At 32.1% G+C, this 22,294-nt stretch overlaps 2 protein-coding genes and 1 long non-coding RNA gene across 3 annotated transcripts; 1 reads left to right on the top strand and 2 right to left on the bottom strand.

Moving 5' to 3' along the window:
- Positions 1–2,608: 2,608 nt before the first annotated feature.
- On the bottom strand, positions 2,609–6,219 carry LOC118038625 (uncharacterized). Its single transcript, XR_004685792.2, has 2 exons — positions 5,953–6,219; positions 2,609–2,855 (listed from the first exon to the last, which is right to left on the bottom strand). It is a non-coding gene; the product is annotated as an uncharacterized lncRNA (long non-coding RNA).
- Positions 6,220–17,287: 11,068 nt separating this feature from the next.
- Positions 17,288–19,019, bottom strand: LOC140956009 (tetraspanin-7-like). The gene is made up of 3 exons (XM_073411782.1): positions 18,934–19,019; positions 17,715–18,249; positions 17,288–17,578 (listed from the first exon to the last, which is right to left on the bottom strand). The coding sequence occupies exons 1-3, from the start codon at positions 19,017–19,019 to the stop codon at positions 17,288–17,290; spliced, it is 912 nt and encodes a 303-aa protein (XP_073267883.1).
- Positions 19,020–19,717: 698 nt separating this feature from the next.
- Positions 19,718–20,925, top strand: LOC140956006 (uncharacterized). Its single transcript, XM_073411763.1, has 2 exons — positions 19,718–20,117; positions 20,411–20,925. Exons 1-2 carry the CDS (start codon positions 19,718–19,720, stop codon positions 20,923–20,925), a joined length of 915 nt encoding a protein of 304 aa, XP_073267864.1.
- Positions 20,926–22,294: the final 1,369 nt, after the last annotated feature.

Below are 22,294 nucleotides of genomic sequence, written 5' to 3'. Positions count from 1 at the left end.
ATACTAGTGTATTGCAGGCTGAGGATAATTGATTTGATAAACATCCTTACAATACATAGTAAAAGAAAAGGCTGAAATGCTAATTAATAGCATTAAATCATGACACTAGCAAACTAACACAACCTTTTATTTGCTTGAAACATAAAAAAACTAAAACTAACATTACAGAAAGGCAACATGAACTTATGTCAGTCCTGAAGTAATCTTTAACACTCTTCCTTACTTTAAAAACTGTGAATTCCAATCTTTTATCTTAAAAGCTCAAACTTGCTAACTGGAATTGGTTTTGTAATCAGGTCTACTAGCTGATCTTCAAACTTCTAGTAAATTAACATCACCTCATTGTTAGCTTTGGTTTTTCCATGAAACACTAGATTGTGGCAAATTTCTATGGCTGCTTGATTATCCAGTGAGACCTCTATAATTTTCTTTTATTGTTGCTACTGCAATAAATTCAGCTTTTGTAGTAGATTGTGCATCAAATGTCTTGTTTTTTTGATAATCATGAAAATATTTTTTTTATCCTAGGCTGAAACAGAATCCAAAAATGTTTTTCATATCATCACTAAATCCCTTTAATCACCGTAAAAAAACCATGCAACCTTAACTTTTGACTCCTCTAAAACTGAACACCAAAGCTAACAATTCTTAGAATTTGTTTGGTTGCTCTTAAATATATTTCACTTGAACAATACATGAAACGGAATAGAAGGATTGTAGCATAGAGTATATCAAGTCTAGTTGTCATTAGATCCATTATGCAACCAATCATGCTTTTGAACTTTTCATCATCAACTCTATTGGTTACATCTTCTTTGCTAAATTTTTCTTTTTGATTAATTGGAGTAGCGGTTGGTTTGCAATTTTCCACATGAAATTTCTTCAAATTTTCATTTGCACACTTCTTTTAACAAATAAATATTTCATTCTTACTTTGGTTGAATCCCATTCCAATAAAATATGTCATGAGGCTAAGATCAATCATTTTAAAAGTTTGCATTTTATATTTTCTGCTTGAATTCTTTAACTTGTCGTGCATTGCTTCCCATTACCCATTACTATAAGGTCATCAACTTAAAAGAATATTATGAGAATATTACTATTATTTTTCTTTACATAGGAAATTGCCTTAAATAAGCTTTTCTGAAAGTCAAAGCTTAGAAAATAATTATTGATTTTGCTATATCAGGTTACAGGTGTGCTTTAATCCATATAAAACTTTCTTTAGCAAGAAAACTTTATCTTCTTTTCCTTGGATCACAAATCCAATTGGTTATTTAACATAAATATTTTTCTGCAAAACATCATTTAAAAATATTAACTTAAACATCTAACTGAAACACTTTCCAGTTCTTGTGTGCAATAACAACAAACGATAGTTTGATGGTGTCTATTTTTTCAGCAGAAGCAAAGTTATATGAATAATCAACATGAAATATATGATCATATCCCTTAACTACCCGTCTAACCTTATATTTATTGATAGATCTGTATGCATTTAGTTTAGTTTTAAATATCAACTTTACTCCAATAATGTATTTTTATCAAAAGTTGAGATTTTTAACCTATCTCATGGCTGTACTGACACGCACAGGATCCTTTTCATGCTTCACCCTTTTGTTTTTTTGACAAGAAGGAAGAAATTCCTAGGAACAACTCAAAAACACTAAAAGTTCCAATTGCTGCAAAGAAGAAAAATGCAGAGCATTTTGCTTTTCAAGCTGCTTCTCTTAAAACTTTATTGTTGCAAAGCTTATATTTGGACCACATTGGCAATCTATCAAATTAATAATACAACAGCATTCTCTTGTTGGTTATAACGATGCCTCTTATTCAATAAGATTATGATATGTAACTGGACTATGCCAGTCTCGCGAAGAGAATGAATTCTAGTTTGAAAATATGATAAATATTATTTTTAAAAGTTTTTTTTTGTTTGGAAAAATATATTAAAAAAAATTAAAAATTATTTTTAATATGAATATATTTAAACAATCTAAAAATATATAAAAAAAAATTAAAAGAAAAAAAATCTCAAATTTTAATGAAAAACAGGTTGCACCCAAAAAAATCAAAGCTGCAAAATGACTTGCTTCCCGCACTGCTTTCATTCCTGAGCAAGTGAAAAAAAGGCCTGATGATCTCATAATTAGGATCAATATTCCTTCACATTTTCCTTTGTACTGCTGTGGTCGTCACATACTCTACTGCCAACCAAGCAATAAAACCACATCCAGGAATATGTACGACTGTCCGGAGACAAGTTTAAACTTTAAACCGATCAACCCTCCCTTTTCTACAAATCATCCTACGGAGCAATTTGAACGCTAACAATGTTAATCTGATCTGGGATTGTATAGCACAACTCATTATATTCTCAATGATAACGACAGAACCATTGCGATAGCCCAGATTCCATTACAATTCTCCCACAAAAGACTTAATTGGTGCCTATTATCCCCACCATAACGATGTACTTCCATTCCCCACTTTCAAACTACACCTCCATGTTTCAAAATTTTCCGTCCTTCAATCATGTAGCCATACTTGCTGATTCTGAAAGAAACAGTTCTTGATGGTCGTTACAAACATCAATAACGAGAAAATCAACACCAAAGCCATGTAAACTTATCGCTCGCACATGAAAAAACAACAAACAAACATCATCAATTCCTGGAGTTCAGATGACAAAATAGTCACACACATTCATTGACATAATGCTTTGACAGTTTGGAACAACTTCGTTTCTTTACACAAGTGACCAAGATAAATCAGCTCGATTCAGCAGGAGGCTTCTCTTTTGGATGTTTAGAGGCATAATGATCACCTAGTTGATTACTATTCGCCAGCTGAACCTGAAAATCAAAAAAGGCAACTTGTGTTTAGTATAAACCAAATCTATGAACCAAAAACACAAAGATCAACAATAGCTGCCATAAAAGGATTAGCAAAAACCTTACAAATTGCTTGTAATAAAGAATTTTGTAAAGGATTGATGTGCAAAAGAATGTTCTCATGAAGAACTGCTAATGGGGCAATTATACCGTCCCTCAAAACTGACCAAAACACAATCTCAGGTTGATCACTGAAAATGAACTCCCGAAACTACACATGCGAGATTAAACCTTGTCTAAATTTCTTATCATCTCCGTTGAAGATATGACCAATAACATGAACCTGTCATTACCTGTTGGCTGTTCTCCTTAAATTGCAGTTTGAGTAAAAGGCAAGTCTTCTTCCATAAAGGGCATCATGACCCCACCAACACGTAGTTAATTGAATAAAAAGAGCAAGATTTAATATGTACCAAAATGAGATATATGCAGGCATTTCTAGACAAGAACACAATTCATGTGTGTGTTTTGTATTGTGGTGCACGGTACTTTTCAAAAGTGTTTTTCACTTGAAAATACATCAAAATGATTTTTTTTTTCAGATTTTTTTTTTATTTTTAACATCAACATATCAAAATCATCAAATAGCACTGAAAGAAAGCATCAATTTGATGATTTTTCAAGTGAAACATGCTTTTGAAACACGCCCAAAAGCAGAAGCTAACGCACTCCTAAACACTCATTTCATAATTTAGCAAGTCCATGTTAGGGATTGTGGTTCAGTTTTTCAAGTTAAAATGCAGGCTCATAATCCCAAATGGGTCATTCTAAAAACCATATTTTGGAATTTCAAGCCACTTAAAACCTTGCAAAACCCAATCCAAAACACTCCTTTAAGTTCCTCAGATATCATAATTTTTAAAGCCTCAATCCTTGAATTGGTTGCATTCTAAACAAGAAATTAAATCCTTTAAATATTTAACTATTGCTTATCTCAATTTCTTATTAGAGTTTTGTACTCTTGGAAGTGAATTTATGCTTTCTTTAAACACAAGTTTTTAGGCAATTCTGTTTGCACATGGATTATTCAATTGTTGTTAAACATTACTATATGAGTTGCTTTATATTCGTGAATTATATTCAAAATATTAAAAAAATATATAACATCCATAGTTTAAAATACTTAATTTTTTTTTTAAAAAAAATCAAAGTCTTTTATTTCTAATAGCTAAAAATATTATGGAAATGATAGAAGCCCTTTTTTAAAATTATAGAGGGGCTGCTGAGCAATGTATTCTTCTTTTTATTGTTTATTGAATCGAATATAATAAGTGGAAACCATAAAATTTAGTGAATAAAGAAAAAAGGGGTTTTCCTAACATGGATTGAGAAAAAGAGAAGATTCTATGATGTTTTGATGCACGCTTACAATCAAAGGTTCTACAACAAAAGTGTTCGGGAAAAAAAGTTTGTGGTGTTATAAAAAAGGCATATTGAATGTGTTATATAGAAACATGAGATCGGATACTAAATTCGAAAAGGAATATAGGAAACATGGTATAATTAGAAAAACAGGAAAAAAATTATATAGGAAACATGAATTAGAAAAAAGAAAAATAAATAGAAAACACATATTCAAAAAGTAATATAGAAATATATATGTATTAAATCAAATGTGTATAAAAGGCATTTAAATGATTTAAAGGTATTATAGACTTTCAAAAGTATTTAAGGGTAACATAGTTAATCAAAAGTTTTTATGCACCTTGCGCCTTTATATATAGTTATAGATACATGCAAAAATATGTAAAAGAAAAGCATTAGGAGATTATTGATCATTGAAATATTAAGAAATTAGTGGAAATAAGTTGTTCAACAAATTCTATTCTTTTTTTTGGGTAAATCTCACTAAAACACAAGGTAGTTTCAACTAGTGAAGTGAAAGCAGTTTATAGAATCCAATTCACAAATGTTGGCCAATACAGCACTTGGAATAGGAACAAGGTATAAAGGTGGCATTTGGATCTTAGCTCATGAAGTGACTGTTTATAATGAAGTAATATGAAAAAAAAAAGTGACATAAGAGTTTACAAAAGGTTATGGCTAGAGAGTAACGGCACTGTATTTTTACTTCAAAAACTTGCGTTAATAGTTAAAAAGGATTACAGTCAAGAGTAAAACCACAATGTTTTTAGTTTGGAATGGCAAACTTTGGTTTTGAAGGAAAGATAAACATACAAACCACGCCATATCCAGATTGAAAACATAAGAATCAAGTGGTAACTCTAAAGAGACCACCATAACTTTGATCCACAATTAAATTTACAATGACGTATATAATTTGCTGCACTGAGGCACTACAGGCAAGCATCAATTTCAGAAAGAACCCACATCAGTTTTTATGTGAAATTAACATGTAAATCATCAAAGTCCCTATGTAAAATAGTGCATCTCACAGTCCAAAGTGTGAATCATATTCAAAATCTTGTCTGGACCATCTGGTTTATTGACTAGCCAAAGACAAGCTTGTAGGAGGATTTTCGACTTAAAGCTTCCAGAACAAGTAAAACCCTCGTGAATGAGCAATAACCTTACTGAAAAAGGTCGTCTTAAATAAGAATGCCGTCAGGCAGACCTTAAATTCTCAACTTCTAATTGAGAAACTAAATACACAGAGAAATCAAAGCCGTACCAAGAAAAAATGTTACAAAACCTAATGACACAAAAACAACAGGAAAAATAACCTAATACAATCATATCTCTTCAAGTTCGTCTCTATACCCTCCAAGTGTTTTTTGGTAAACAACAACAACTTGGGAGCTCTCTATCGGATAATAGGTTTACAATATCACCAATCTCCTCCCCCTCCACTATATTAACACTCAGTAAGTATAATTTCAAACCCACACCATGTTATCTGAAAACGCACCATATTGAAAAGGACACCCACAGTCTTAAACGACAGAGAAAGAGAGGAAAAGAACCCAAAATTTATCAAGAGTTAATTTCACGATTTATAATCATTCCAACAATAAAAAAAAAAACAGATCAGATTGAAAAAATAAAAGTGTATGATGATACGAAAGAAAAGAAAAGGAGAGAGTAAAGTAGTGATAACCTTACAGATGGGGCAGGTAACCTTCAGAGCAACAGCTCGGGCTTCAAATTGAGATCCCTTAGATTTCTGATTCCTTTCTGCGTTTTTCCTCTGGGCTTCGATCTTCTGCTTTCCTCGAGTCATTTTCTCTCTTCTTCACAATCTATCCTTCTGATTTGATACGATCTGTTCTTAAGGAAAAATAAAAAGAATGCTGTGTGGTGGGTCCTCTCGTTTTGTTTATGTGACTGCGCGCGTGGGCGGCCATTGGTTTTTGCTCGCTTTTTGCCTAGCCATGCCATGTGTATATGGGCAGGATAGCTGTGCCTTTTTCTTCGTTTTGAAACATAACACTCGAAATATTTTTTAAAATCTATTTTTTATTTAATTATATAATAAAAAAAATATTTATAAAAAATTACAAAGAGTATATTTTATATTCTAAATTGTATTTTTTATTTATATATTTTTTATTTTATTTTAACAATAATATTTTTTTCATTATCAACATTGTTTATTGAATAAAAAATAATAATAATAAAAAACATATTTGTAAAATATTTTGTCTTATCCATGTATTTTTTTGTCTTGATAAAAAAATATTTTTTTAATTAAAAATTTATTATGATCATAAAAATAAATCTTGACTAAAAAATAAAAAAAATCATGAATTGATGATTTGGATGCACCTAAAAAGTATAAATATAAAAAATCATGTAAAAATTATAATAAAAAAATATTTTATTCTTTTTCTATATTCAATAATAATGAGAATATTTTTTAAAAAAATATATACATGTACATAATTATTTATAAAATAATTTTCAATATCATTATTGAAAGTTTTAACCTTGATATAATTGGATAATTTCTTAGATACTTATTTTTTTAGCACAAAAAAATTATATAGGTGTTGTTAATATTTTTTCTAGCAAAAAAAAAAAAAGCATACAGGAGTTGACCTGGTCAACTTGGCAAGTCCAAAAACAATTCAAATGACTAGTAAAAATATAATTTGACTAAAAACATTCAAGACATCTTTAAAAAAGACTTAAGACAAAAACATATTAGATAATTTAGGTCAACTTGTGAAGTCCATAACTCTAGTTATGAGACTATGATTTTTTTTTTTGTTGAAATCGGGGCCAAACACCTAATTAAATTAAACACAGTAGAGTTAATCCAATCATATTATAATACAAGATACAGTAAAGACCCACATAAGGGTCATTAAAGGAAATAGAAGATCTATCAAAAGAAATCCTAATTAAACCATAATTGGCTAGCCAATCGGCCACTGAATATGTTTTTCTGTAGACATAGATAATCTAAATATCACATTCTTTTGGTAATAAATCCCTCGCCTGCATGATTAGATTATAATTTTTGTCAATGATAATATTAACTTTAGTGATTAAATCAATCACCGATGACAAATCAGATTTCAAAATAATTTTATGCTATCCTTTGGACGAAGCTAATTGTAAGCCATTAGTAATTGCCCATAATTCAGCACCTACTAATTTTTAAATCCCGATATTAATAATGAAACCAACAATCCATTTGCCCAAAACATTCCTAATGAGACCATGATAACCATACAAAAAGTAAATTAAAATAAATTATGAAGTTTAATTCTCAATCAACTCAATGTTAAATAATCAAATTAAAAAAATAATAAATACAAAAAATTACTCGAGTCAACTCCAGTTAATCTGTCAAACTTACAACCTAATTCATGAGAGCAAGAGAACCCCATAGAAATCAAATAAAAACATATGAAATTAAATTATCAATCAATCAAATGTTGAATTATAAAATTTAAAAAAAAATCAATTAAAAAATGACATTAAAAAACTCAAGTTAAGATAAGTTATAAGACCAAGATAATCTCATAGAAAACAAATCAAAAAAACAACTTGGGTTAACTTACCAAACCCTAGACACGAGGCATTAGGTTAGTATAACTATATATACAGAAAATTAAGATACATTATTGAACATGATTCCTAATAAATCTAATGTTGAATGATAAGATTAAAAAAAAAAAAAACATCAATTTAAAATGGGATTAAAAAAATGACCTAAGTTAACTCAGATTAATTTACAAAACTCGTGACTTGAGTCATGAGATGAGATAACCTCGTAGAAAGCAAATACAAAAAAATTATAAAACTTAATTCCAAGTTAATAAAAAGTTTGAAGGATGAAATTAAAAAAAAATAGTCAATTAAAAAAATAAATAAAAACTTGAGTCAATCATGTATAAAGCAAATTAAAATAAATCATGAAACTTAATCTCTAACAAACTAAATGTTGAAAGATAAAATAAAAAATAGAAAAAGATACATAGATTAAAAAAAAAAAAAAAAGGACTACTAGAATACACAGTGCTTTGTAAGGTAGTGTATGGTAAAAGCATCACCTTTTAAGTGTTTTGTAAATTTTAATAAATTTATTTAAAGATAATTTTTATTCCAGATTTTTTTTAAAAAAATTAAGAGATATTTAACAAAAAGTTCAATCGCACCTACGCCTTAAAGGATGGGCCTGCGAGTCTGGACTAAAAAATAAAGCCCATACACGTATTGACTTGAATTGTAAAACCAGCATGTCATTTTTTTCAATGGATCCTAATTTATCAATAAAATAAACAATGCATCATTTTCTAGCTCAAATTTAAGTCCTGGCTGAAAACTTAGGTTCCAAGTTTTTGGATTTTAGAAGTCCAATGTTCAACTTGTTTTCACCAAAAACATCCTATAAACATAATAAAAAAAAAAAAACTCAATGAATCAATTTTTAACCCCTAGGACATCCTATAATCACTCTCAAAACAAAAAATTCAATCGAATCAAATTAAATTTATGTGTCCCAATCTTTTTTTCCAACATGCTTTAAGAGAAAAACAATCTTTATTGAACTTTTATATTCAATACAAACTCATTGACATTAAAATCAATTTTTTTATGATTGAAAGGTGGTTAATCAAACATTTTCTCTCGCTTTTTCTTTTTTTAGCTCATTTCGCTATTATCTCTTATCATTCAAGGACTAAAACATAAAAAAAAGTTGAGGATTGAAATGTACAATGCTAATATGGACAAAATTGTAAAAATAACAAATTTAGGGACTAGACTAAATTGTTTGCATCCCATAAACAATAATAATAAAAAAAAGGTTTATGTGTTTTTTTAATGTTAGCTTTGGTCCTTATTATTTAAATTTTTTTTTAAATAACCTAAAATTATATTTTGTAATACCAACCTTTGATTTAATATTTAAATGTTTCACAACACCTAAAATTTACCAAAGTAAAAAAACCACAAACTTAAAATTATGCTAACATAACATGAGAGGATGAAATTAAAAGAACTAGAGTCCAACTATTATTTACTATATAATTTTAAATTATTTATTATGGCCCCTTTTAGGATATGAGTCCTATATAACAAATGATATAACAAGGTATGTTATAAGTCAAAACTTTTAAAGATCAGGAGAACTATAACTAAAAGAAAATATTCAAAATATTTAATTTTTAATTCATTAAAGTCTCATTTATAAAAGGGTTATCACAACTCTTTTTATATAGAAAAAAAAAACATAAAACCTTTTTTATATTGAATGGAAAAATAAAATAGGAAAAAGTTTTCCTTTTAAATAGGAAAACTAAAAAATCCTAAAAATATTGAATATAAAAAAAATTAAATTGAATAAGAAGAAATAAAAAGCAAAATCTCATCAGTAGAAAATCATTTTCCACTTTGAACGCATCCTCTGTGACTTTCAACCATGATAATCATAGAGCTTAGTTCTTGAATGTAATGTTTTTAAGGCAAAACCTCCGCATTTGAAAACCATTATCCTTTACTATGAACATGTTTCCTTTGCTTTGATACTAATTAATGTTGTAAAAAATAAAGGATAATAAAGTTTGTTATAAATCAAAACCCTCAATTGAAAATTATCCTCCTCCACCACGAACATGTTGTCCTGCTTTGATATCAATTTACATTGTCAAATAGAGGCGGATCAAGAATAATTTTCTTGGGAGTGCCAAAACTAATATAACAAGACATGTAATTTTTTTTCTAATATATCATACATGAGTTATAAACACAAAAAGACTGCATGCTTTAGTTTTGTGCCAAGAAAAACATAAAATGATACAAATTTTAGTACAAACAAGATAAATAATATAAAAACTTACTACAAATATAGAACGACATTTGTATGAGCTAAGAGGCTAAGAGAAATACCAAATTGAATCAAAGCTATGAATTAATTTAATTTTCATAATGCATCTACCACTTTAATTTTGTTAATCTTCATAACCATCAAATATAAACACACAAAGTCTATAAGAAACAATATCTAAAATAAAGCATTATTTTTGTTAGCTAATTTTTTTAAAATAAAGTACAATAACAATAAAATAATAAAGAAAATTTTTTACATATTTATTTTAATTGTCTTCGTTGTTCTCTCATAAAATAGAAATAATTGATTTTCATATTTATTGAGTATCTTTCAACAATCTCTTTTTTCTATATATACAATCAAATAATCTATAAAAAAATCATCCTTCATTAGATTACTTGTTTTAACAATCTTTATTGCTAAAAAATCTCATTTGGTAGTTTTTGTTGAAATAGAAAGAGTTAAAATAAACCAAATTAATCTATCAATTAATGGATAAATTATTGATTTTTCACTTTCTACCGATCCGTGGCATAAATTAGAAATTGGTGATAAATTCTTTAACTCTAGATGATTCATACTTTAAGCTCATAATGTTGCAACTAGAATCTTTACTGATTTTTTTTCTTGGTCAGAAAAATCTTAAGGATAGAACTTATCAACAAGCCTGCATATATTTTCAACATTGAATAGTTTGTAGGCATCCAAAGTTGCGCTTAACATAATAAGCTCGTTTATCTGCTTACTAAATCTATTATTTAGCTCTTGCAATTATTGATCAATGATAGCTATAAATATATTAACTCGATAGTAATACTCAATTATTACTGATTTTTTTTAACGATGAGATCATTCCACAATAGAAAAACAAGCATCCATATGAGAAACTTTAATGTCTTAACGCTTGCAAAATGATGTCACTTCTAAAAGATTTTTCTAACTATCATCTCTTAACTTTTGAATCAACATCTTTGTGGTATACACCAAATGATATCTTGAGATTTTTTATGCAAGGCTTAGTAAAGTAGATCAGTAATTCTAATAACATTCTTCATTACATGTAAGATGAATGAAAAATCAATTTTTTTTAGCAACTTAACTGTAAAAGCTGCATCACCACATTGAGAATAAATAGACCCATCTGAAATAATTTTCTCAAAAATCAAGCAAGTTACCCTATATATTTATAATAAATTATAAATTATTTAAAGTGTGAACTTCATCTACTATCTTTAGGTCACTACAAACCACTTACTTGATTAACTCTTCTACCCGTTGTAATTTCACTAATAACAATTAAATGTTCAATTTAAGCTATTTGAAAAGCCTGTAATTTATCATTGTGCTTGCAAGAAGCGTTAACAATGATGACAATAAAAATTAAATTCTAAAATAAAGTGTGAACATCAAATACTTCTCTAGCTGCAACAAAAAAAACAAATTATAATTAATGGTTAAACAATGTATGTAATATACATAACAATAATCTTTAATGAGTAAAGCTTGCAAACCATTCCACTCTTCATTTATACTACTAATATCGTTGTAACTTAATCCTATAATATTTTAAATATCAAGATTATGATGAGATAAAACATAGAAAATCTCTACCAATAATTGTATCTTTGACATGCATGATATCTAAAAATCATTCTCATATAAATTCAATTCTATAAACAAATCCAATAAAATGGATCATTTGTTTTCTTTTGGGTTCATCTTGAGCCTTATCAATATTCAAATAAATTCTTGCATCGCCAATTTCATGACGAATTATAGACCGAATACTTCTAGCAAAGACATGTAAAAATTCCTTTTGAGTTTGGTATGAAGTGGGTGATGTGTATTTAGTTTTGTGTAGAGCATTTCCTAAAACAAGAGCACCTATTTATTCATTATATGATGCTTAAAGTTCCACCATTTCAAGAAAATTACCCTAGTTTTCTTTTATTAAGATCATTCATCATGTCCTCTAAAATCACATGCTTAAAATATAAGTCAACAAATAATATCTACTGAGGCTTTAATACACAATTGATTATTTAAAATTTCTTGAGAAGTTTGCCTTTCAATCATTTTCTCAATATGACATAACTGTTTTTTTACATTTTCCAAGCATCTAACAACAAATCTATAAGTTGAGTTTGAATCTTTTTTCATACGAGTAAAAAAACATATTATTCCTCATCATTAACTTTCTTCCAATAATTTAATCCTTTAAAAGTAAATATGTTTGATCATGGCTTTCCAATTAGTTTAGTTGAAAATAAATAGCAATGAAAACAAAATACAATACAATTTTTTTCTCTGTAGATTCAAGCTAAAAATACTCTTTAACTAGTGAGACTAAAATTAATAAGGATGTTTTTTAGTAGTCAACGAATATTTAGACATCAAAGGTTGACCCTAGATTAATTTATGCGCTTTAGATTTCATCTTTTTGGTTAACTGGGTATTTCTAAATTTATGGTCGATTATCTGGATCTTGAATTAAATGAGCAATGTCAATAATTTCATGTTTATTTTTCTTATAATTCTAGTAGAATATTGTTCAAAAATCAATGTAGGTTTTTTATAAACTAAAGTAGGTTGGGATTGCCCAACTACCGATTCAATATTACACACTAGAGTTGATTTACTAAGCAATAAGTTATTAATATTTTTCATTCTTTTTTTTTTTAAAAAAAACCATTTCTTATTGTTTTGTTCATGGTTTAACTTGAAATCAAAACATTAACATGAAATAAAAAATTATAAATTTTCACTATTTCCTCTAACTAGGTTTAAAGAATCCAAACTATTCTGCCCTAAAATCTGTAAATGTTTTTTTTAGCTTATTTTAAATGATTTTAATATCTGTTTTATGAAAGACCCCTCAGGCCCTAAGTTCCACCATGGGCTGTAAAAAATAAGGGATAACAAAGTTTGTTATAAATTAAAATATTTAATTTTTATTTATCCAAGTTTTACTAGCCAAAAAGCTATTACAACCTTTACATGTAGAACAAAAAATATAAAATCTAAACAGAAAAACAAAATAGAAAAAAATATTTTTTAAAATAGACTAAAAAAATCTAATAACATTGAATAAAAAAATTCTTAAGTTAAAAAAAATAAATAAAAATAACAAAAAATATTTATTTTAAAAAAAAAAGTCTAGTATTTGTTACATCAACTTAACGTTAATGACACATTAACCTTGCTCGGAAAGAAACTTTTTAATAAAAAGGAAAGGGAATTGAGGTTAATTTGTAATTTTAACTTTCTTCAATAATGATAAATTTATATCCAATTATTATTTAACTAATTATTACTAAATATATATTTGAAAGTGCGGTAATATTTACTTTTAATTACTTTATATTTATTTTAAAAATATTAAATTAATGTTTTTTAGTATTTTTTTATAATTTTAATATATTGTTATGAAAAATATAAAAATATATGAAAAAATTATTTAATATATTTTTTAAAAAATATTTTTCATCACACTAATAAACACACAAATGTTTAAAGAAAAAAAATCCAGAAAAAAAAAAATTCTTGAAATTTGTAGCCTCCTTTATCTGGGCTTCTATCTTATCTGTAACGGGCCAAGTCTCTCAGTCCTCGAGGGTTTTGCCCATTTCTCTCCATCTCCTTTCTTTCTTTCTAAACGCCAAAAACACAGAATTACGCCACATTCTCTCGAAAGGAGTGGGAAACATCAAGAACCCCTTGACCAGCAAAGAGCACCATGACGGGTCCACCGCGTCGCCACCATGCAAATGCTTCATCAAGAAACAAGAATGGGAAGCCGGAAGCCATTGAATGCTACATATCAAGGCTTCCTGACGACATGCTCAGGGTCATCTTTTGCAAACTCCCAATCGGAATGCTTCTAAATGATTGCAGGTATGTTTGCAAGTCATGGAGAGCTATTCTCCTAGACCCTGATTTTGGCAATCTTTACCTATCCCTTAAAGAACCCTCCACCTTATTTCTCTGCATGAAAGACTACACAACCCTCCACTGGCTTGAATTTCAAGGAGAACAATGCTTCTTTAATCCTGTTGCCAACTTCATCAAGAAATATCAGTTTGTCAATTCTTGCAATGGATTGCTTTATTTACGTGAATTTAGGTCTAGAAATCCTTATTTTGACGATCTCGTAATGTACATTTTGAATCCTGTCACGGGGGAGTATATGTGTGTCCCACCTGCTGAAGTGGGGAGGGATTTGGAGACGGAATTAAGTGGACTTGGTTTTAGCCCCCAAACCAATGAATTTAAGGCTATTAGAATTTACAAGCTAGATGAGAAGAAAGATTTGCAAGCCGATGTGTATACACTTGGCAATGGCAGTTGGAAAACTGTTGGGACTGCCCCAGATATTTTGGAGTCTTGTTTGTTTTACCATTGGGGTTATATGAAAGCATTTGTCAATGGTGCGTTTCACTGGCTTCTCGTGGATATGGATGATGATTTGGATCAAATAATCACTTTTGATTTTGAAACTGAGCAATTTGGATCGATTGCATTGCCTGAAATTGTTGAATTCGAGGGCTATCAAATACTCAATCTTGGGGTTTTGGGAGACTCTATTTATTTCTGCGGTCAAGACAAGATTGAAAGTGCAGAGACTAAGGAGATATGGGTAATGCGACAGTATGGTGTTGTGGAGTCATGGACTAAAATGTTTGTCATTGAGAACGAAGTGGGGGTTCAGAATCCGTTTATTTTCAGAGCGATAGCTGTCTTCGACGATGGAGATGTTTTGTTGTTGTGGGATAAAACTCTGGTTTGGTATGATCAAGAAATTGAAAGTTACACATTGCTGAGTATAGAAGGAAGAGCAATTGTTCATGAACTGAGGTTTGCTTTGCTCAAAGATGATGCAAAGGGAGATGGCCCAAAGGTATCCAGAGTCTGAAGCAGGAGAGTGTGGGATAAATGTGTGGATATCTCCTTTCGAATTCAAAATTTTGGCTTGCAATATCTTATACTCATCTCTATCACTGCTCAATATGGATGTATATCAGTGTTTTGGTTCTAACTTTTGGCTTGCAATATCTTATCCGCTTGCCCCCCCTTTTACCAATTAATAGCTATAAATCTCTCTCTTGGTTGAACTATAAATCTTTCTCTAATTCATTGCAACAATGGAGCTCTGTTTGTTACTGATTGCATTTCTTTGCCTGTGCGTTTTTCTTCTATCATTTCTTGATCTCTCCCATAATAACAAAAACTTGTCACCAGGGCCCCTTACCTTGCCCTTCCTAGGAAACTTTTCCAGGAATTTTTTTTCCTTGTAGCCTGTTCTTCGCAAACTATGTGCTCAACATGGCCCTGTCATTATTCTACAACTAGGATCCGAGCCTTCCATTTTCTTAACCACCCCTGAAGCTGCCCACATGGTGCCTGTACAGAATGGTTCAACCTTTGCTAGTCACCCGCCAGCTCTCGAGACAACCGGTGCCATGTCAAGCAACGAGACTACTGCTGTGACTCCTGCACCTTATGGATCACAATGGCTCCAACTCCGTCAAAATTTCATGTCTGCTTTTCACCCTTCACGCTTACATTTGTATTTTGATTGTCGAAAATGGGCAATGAACATTCCAAGGAAAAAACTCCTGGAAGCTCCAGGACGGACCACAAAGCAATTGTTGTTGTCGATCATTTTCAACGTGCCGTGACATGCTTGCTAATATATCTGTGCTTTGGTGATAAATATGAAGAGTGTTATTAGACATCACAGCAGTGCACCGTGCAATAACCACAAATTTTTTTAAAGTTAAATTTAGTAATTTCATGCCTCAGTCGGGAAAGATTCTGTTTCACAGGTTGTGGAAAGAACTTCTAGAAGTTCGCTGTGAACCAGAGAACTTCCTCCTGCCTCTAATCGACGCACAACGAGAGAAAAGGCACAAGAAAAGAAAGCATTTTGTCCTATGTTGCACCTTGACAGATTTTCAGTTTCCACATGGTGGAAGGAAGTATTCGGATGAAGAATTGGTGAGTTTGTGTTCGAGTTTTTTCATGGCGGGACAGACAATTCAATAACTATTGCAAAGTGTCATGGCTAATATTGTTAGCCACCAACACATACAATAAAACCTTGCTTAAAGAAATCAATGCTGCAGTAAAACCAGGAGAAGAAATCGAAGAGGAGGGTTTGAAGAGAATGTCTTGTTTGAAGCCTGTAATTTTGGAAACTCCTTGACGGCATCCCCTAGGACACTTTACACTACGACATAGGATCACGGAGGATACAAAATTAGAAGGTTACGATGTACCCAAAAATTCGATTATTAATTTCACGGTAGCAGACATGGCATGGGATGCAAATGTTGGGGAATTTATACCAGAGAGGTTCTTAAAAAATGGGGACGATCGAGAAGTAGTTTATGATATGAAGGGTATAAAAGAGATCAAAATGGTACCTTTTTTGTGCTGGTAGGAGAGCTTGCCCTGCTATTACCATGGCATTGCTTCACCGAGAATACTTCGTGGCCAATTTAGTTAGAGACTTTGCATGGACTGCTGAAAATGGCTGTGACAACTGACAATGATTTGTCAGAGAAACACGAAGAATCCGCCTCGTGTGCACATTTGTCCAAGATCATGTTAATATCAAAGCAATCTACATCTTGCTGCTTGCTCCTTGGTTTTTCTTGGCACTTCAACTAGACTTTTTAGATGTGATTTTTTTGAAGAAAATAGAGTGCATGCACCAAATTGTTTTTATATGACTACTGATAAGCCTTCATTTCATCAGATTAAAATCAACAGTAGCTTAGTCCAATGCTACTTATTCCTGTAATTAAGAGAATAAAAAAAAGATTACATCATGAGGACATCGCGTATACAATAAGTTTATGATGCAAATAGAAATGTTAATCACATATTAAATGAAATGAAAAAAAAAAAAAAAAACTAAACTTGTATGAACATGCACCATTAGCTCCTACTAGGAAGCTCAAGCTTTCAGAAAATGCCAACCCTGCAGAAATTGGCGAAGGAAATCACATATTTGCAGAAAAGGGTTCCCTTTTTCTTTTCTTGGAAGCCTTAGGCAGATTGAAATGAAAACTATACAGGTTTTTTGTGCCTATCTGTATCCTATTCCTAGTAGAAGTTACCTAAATATTTAGCAGAGTTGGGAAAAGGGTCATAATCGTCTGCTCTGATCGCTTGGCCAGCAAAGAAATCCAAAGGCAAGGATGAGGATGAGGTAGATGACGAAGCATGTGTTGAAAATGTTCAAAGCTTTCCAATCATTCCTCACTTGATGAAGATATCCAGCCTTGCAAGTTCCACAATCGTAGCATAGAGTGCCATGGCCATTCTTCCATGAAAGGCATCCATCACCTTTAGAACCCAAGCCTGATTTCGGAGCATCCCAGAACGTCGCATTCTTGAACTTGTACCCACAATTACTTGGTGGCACGCAGCAGCCTGACTGGAAAAAGAAAAAAAAGAAATCGAGAAAGCATATATGTAAAACTTACTTGAACATAACATTAAATTTAACAAACAATTTGATCATAAAGCCTTTGGTAATCAATAGTCTGGCAGAGATGGAGATGTTATGATACCTCAACAGGAAGCAACATCCCCGACAAGACATCGGGAGGTAAGGCAGACAATTTCTTGGCATACTCCTGACAAACTCTGGCCTTGATTAAACACTTCTTGATTCTTACCCATGTTTTTTCATTTACCAGATGACCTTGCAACCATCCTGAAAAATCCTGAAGCCTACTCTGATCTTTACCTGAATCTGTCTCCTTGGGACCCTTATCTGTTACGAGTGAGGAGAATATTGTAAAACCTAAGAGAACAACTACAAGCAAAAACATTGCCCACAGATACACTCGGTGAAGAGGCGATGCTCGACAAAACAAAGCCATCAATCCGAGGACCGAGATAACCAAAAGAGCCACTCCTAAGATGAAGACTGGTACTTGTAAGAAGCTTGCACAATTCGCATTGCCATAGAAGGTGATGATTTCCCATGTTTTAGAAATTTGAACCACGATAGTCATCGAAATCAAGAGGGTTAGAATGTTTAAGAAGCAAAGAAAATAATCACCTTTTCTTGCCATTCCAATGACATTGTAGAATGAAATCCTGAAAGAAAGGAAATAATATAAGATGATGCTTGCACATTTGAGGCATAAAAAAAACTGGGAAAAAGAAAGAGAGCTGTAGGCAGATGGACAGGGATTTTTTGAAGGATTGTGCTGGAATAGATTGTATCTATGACCTATATTTGAACTGATCCTGTTATCATTTAGCTTTCTTTGTTTCCAAAATCTAATTTTGTTGTTGGTGATGTTGCTCCGTTGTCCACCTCACCCTAAAAAAAGCAGAGAGCCTATTTGTGGTCGTCCTGTCAGGCATGTACGTAGAAGTATGAGTCCGGTTCTAGAAATACTGCCATTGTAATGTACGTAAATGGCACCATCCATCCATCCATCATTAGTTCATCTCTCTGTCTCAAACCTATTCCGAGGAGTTCTGCTCCATGCTCACCTGAAAAATATCATACATAGAATGATTGCCTCTTCTCTCTATCTAATTTCTATGCAAGATTTGGACTAACACTAATCATACAGTTTTGGTCCACGTGAGCTTGTTTTTGTGAGATCTTTCCCTTTCTGCTCCTCATCTAAATGAGCTAGCCGGGTATCAGAGGCAAACGAAAATTTTCCTACCCCTTAGTTTTTCGCTCCTGCCGGGTGAAATATCTTCGCTCCTATCTTTTCCTTGACACTTTCCTTGGCATCAGCCGGCCTCCCCTGGCTCTTCCACCTTCCGGGCTCCCTTTCCTCCCTATGCTTCCCCGGTGCAGTAGTTCCGTTTGACCGTCTTGTCTCCCCTGCCGCCTGACTGACCATTATTATACTTACCATTCATTCCTCCTTGCAACCTTCAGGAGATAGGAAGAACTGAGAAGTCAACTCTTCCCAGGGCAGATGCAGGAGGTCAGGGTGAGCTTCCTTGAGAGGTATCGGTTATCCAAGGCCTCGTTAGCACACTGGTCTGGAGCTCTTTCATCCAACCGCTGCTCTTCCTCTGGCTTTGAACCGAGTAACGAGTTGGTTATAAATATAAAAAAATTAATTTTAAATTAAAAAAATTAAAATTTTATGAAATATTGTTTGAATGCAATTTCAAATTTGAATGGCTAGACATACTTTAATTAGTATGCCCTCCAATAGAAAGTAGGCATCTTGAGTAGAAGGTTTTGTGCAATCCTAATTACTCCCAATTTTAGAAACAATCTAAACGAGGAATGATCATAATTTCAGATTTAAAGAAAAATCTCGACTGTTTCGCACTGAACTAGACAGCAAATAATTCAAAATACCAAAAGAAAAGTTTCCTTATTAGGAGGCACTAACAAGGGAAGAAAGAATGCCATTCTTATAAACATGAAACCCTAGCCACCATATTACCAGGCAATGGCACCATCAACTAAAGGGGTCTTGGATCCTCTCATGTTCTTAAGAGCACAATAAGTTTCGTTCTTCAAATACAAGCCCTTGGATACAAAATCAATGGCTAAAGGGCCATTGCAGCTATACCATGAAAAATGAAGAGGAGAGGAAACCATGTCAACCCCAGTCCCAGGGGTAGCAGAGATGATGCCCAAACTGAAGGAGGAGGAGATGATTTCCGGTCCATTTCAGCATTACCCATTCAAAACCTCGTCGATATACTCTCTAGGCTACCCTTCAAAACCATTTTCAGTTGCATGTGTGTGTGCAAGAAATGGAAGGATCTTATATTAGCCCCAGAATTTGCCAAACTGCACCACACTAGAGCACCTGCCTCTCTTATTCTTCGATCCCACAGACATGGACGTCGACGCAGACCTAGAAGCCTTTGCTTACTCGATCTAGAAGCCTCGGATATATGCAGTCCTGATGCAGCAGTGAAGCTCAGTCCTGACTTCGGTTTCCCAACTGGGAACTTTGAAATTGTGAACACCTGTAATGGATTGATATGTATACGCCATTTTCATTCACCAAATGATATTAGCATACTCAATCCCCTTGTTGGTGATTATATCACCCTACCCCTAACGAAGAAGAAACACAAGTCCTATGTTTTTTCCTGGTTTGGGCACAGTCCAAAGACTGATGAGTACAAGGTGATTCAGTTCGTCCAGCAGCCATCGAAATTGGAGGCTGAGATAACACACTCGGAAAGGGTACATGGACAAGCATTCATGGAGGTGCCCTCAGTCCTCCAATAGATATGAGATGCCATAATGCTTTTGTAGGTGGGTGTCTCCATTGGATTGTTAATGATCCTTCCAAATCAGAATTTATATACTGTCTTGAATTTGGGCGGGAGCTGTTTCAACCAGTTTCAGCACCTCCTCATCTTGGCCCTAATGACAAGGACAGGACTGGGGACATGATGCTAGGGGTATTAGGAGGATGCCTCTACTTCTTTGATTATCCTCTGGGTGACAGTTTTGATATATGGGTGATGAAACAATATGGTGTTCAAGAGTCCTGGACTAAGGAATTCATTTTAAAGAATCCAAGCACAGATATCATATGGTACTGGGACCTGTATCGACCAATAAGTTTGCTGAGCAATGGCGAGATCTTGATGTCACATAAATCCAAGGCTATGGTTTCCTATAATCCAGAAGACAGGAGCTTCAGATTTCTTAAAATTTATGGGATTCAAAACTTTGAAGCCAGTCCTTATGTACCAAGCTTTCTTTCACCCAGGGAAATTGTCAAGGGAGAAAACACGGGTGCGTCAAACATCCACTCGAGATAAGCACATGTTCTGCAAAAGGATATAGCTGGTTCTGAGTTAACCAGTACCTTGTTTTTTTTTTATATATATATTATTATTATTGATGCAATCTCTTTTATCAATATGCACACTATGTACTCTTTCCTTTTGCTTGAAACCCTTGTAATAGCAGATTCAAATTCCTTTCTCTGTGTATCAACAATGGAGAGATAGAGAATCCTCAAGAACACATGAAAAGGCTTGCACAAATTAGGAATTTCAAAAGGAATCCCATGGCCATGTAAAATTATAATTTTATAGTAAACCCTTTACAAGATGAGGAGGGCCATCGAGGTATTCAATCTCTCTATAATGGGTTTTGGTGCAAGCGTGGTAATCGTTGATATAATTAAGCAATTGTTCGAGACATACAAGAATCCATTGGCAATTGCTCTGAGCACGGAATCCATAGGTCCAAATTGGTATTCTGGCAAATTGATAAAATCCGTCCTAGAGAGATTGAATGCCTTTATGTCCTTTTCTCCTCAGGTTTATCTGGAAACGTGGCAAATTATATTGGTCAGATGGCCATGGCCATGGTATCCTTGAGGTAGTACACAGCATTTGCTAAGATCTCAACACATATTGTTTTTGTTTAAAAAATTTCAAGTTTGATTTTTTTTGTGTGTTTTATTGGTTAATTTTTCAGTTCAATTAGCATGAATGAATTTCGATTGTTGATGTTTAAGGAGAGAGAAGAGATAAAGGAAAAAGAAGGGACAAAAGGGTGGTAAAATATCGTTGCGGTTTAAAAGTTGTTTTTATAAATATTATATTTAGTTAAGATTGGTTTGGAAAAATTTATGTTTGGTTGAAATTGTGGTTGAACAAAACGTAATTTAATGTGTTTAGTTAAGAATGCTTTTCAAATTAAGGTTATAAAATAACTAAAAAAGACATTAATATTGATGATTTTTAATTGAAATATTATTGATTTAACTACTACTATTATACCATGAAATAAATTATATAGTGCTATTAAATAATGTTAAACATTAGTTTTTCAAATATAACACAATACCTAAGAAATTTTTTATGGTATTTCTTAGATATTAGAGAATTAAATAAATAAATAACAATGACAAGTTCAATAGGCATTAAACATTGTCAACATGTTGTATGAAGGTGATAATAAAAAAATAATGACAAGTTTCAAGAAAAAAATTTAAATTGTTGATGGAAACAAAGGGACGATGAAAAGCAGGTCAGGAGAACATGAAAAGCAGGTATGACATGCTTTTGATGAACTTGCGGTGAGGCCACAATTATTATATGGGTCCCATATTGTTCAACAAACATTTTAATAATTTTCAAATAGTCATTAATTGTGGTCACACCACACCACACTTTC

Source organism: Populus alba, chromosome 1 (genome assembly GCF_005239225.2).
Source record: "Populus alba chromosome 1, ASM523922v2, whole genome shotgun sequence".
Lineage (NCBI taxonomy): Eukaryota > Viridiplantae > Streptophyta > Magnoliopsida > Malpighiales > Salicaceae > Populus > Populus alba.
The sequence above is the reverse complement of the archived record's forward strand: the minus strand, read 5'-3'. Positions and strand labels throughout refer to the sequence as shown.

Excerpts from the sequence above, each read along its gene's own strand:
- LOC140956009 (XM_073411782.1), bottom strand. The coding sequence starts at position 19,019 with ATGGTCAGTCAGGCGGCAGGGGAGACAAGACGGTCAAACGGAACTACT. Across the intron at positions 18,250-18,933 it reads GAGGAAAGGGAGCCCGGAAG|GATTTCATTCTACAATGTCA; the intron begins GTGGAAGAGCCA and ends CCTTTCTTTCAG. Across the intron at positions 17,579-17,714 it reads GGATGTTGCTTCCTGTTGAG|TCAGGCTGCTGCGTGCCACC; the intron begins GTATCATAACAT and ends TTCTTTTTCCAG.
- LOC140956006 (XM_073411763.1), top strand. The coding sequence starts at position 19,718 with ATGAAGAGGAGAGGAAACCATGTCAACCCCAGTCCCAGGGGTAGCAGA. Across the intron at positions 20,118-20,410 it reads CTTTGAAATTGTGAACACCT|GTGGGTGTCTCCATTGGATT; the intron begins GTAATGGATTGA and ends ATGCTTTTGTAG.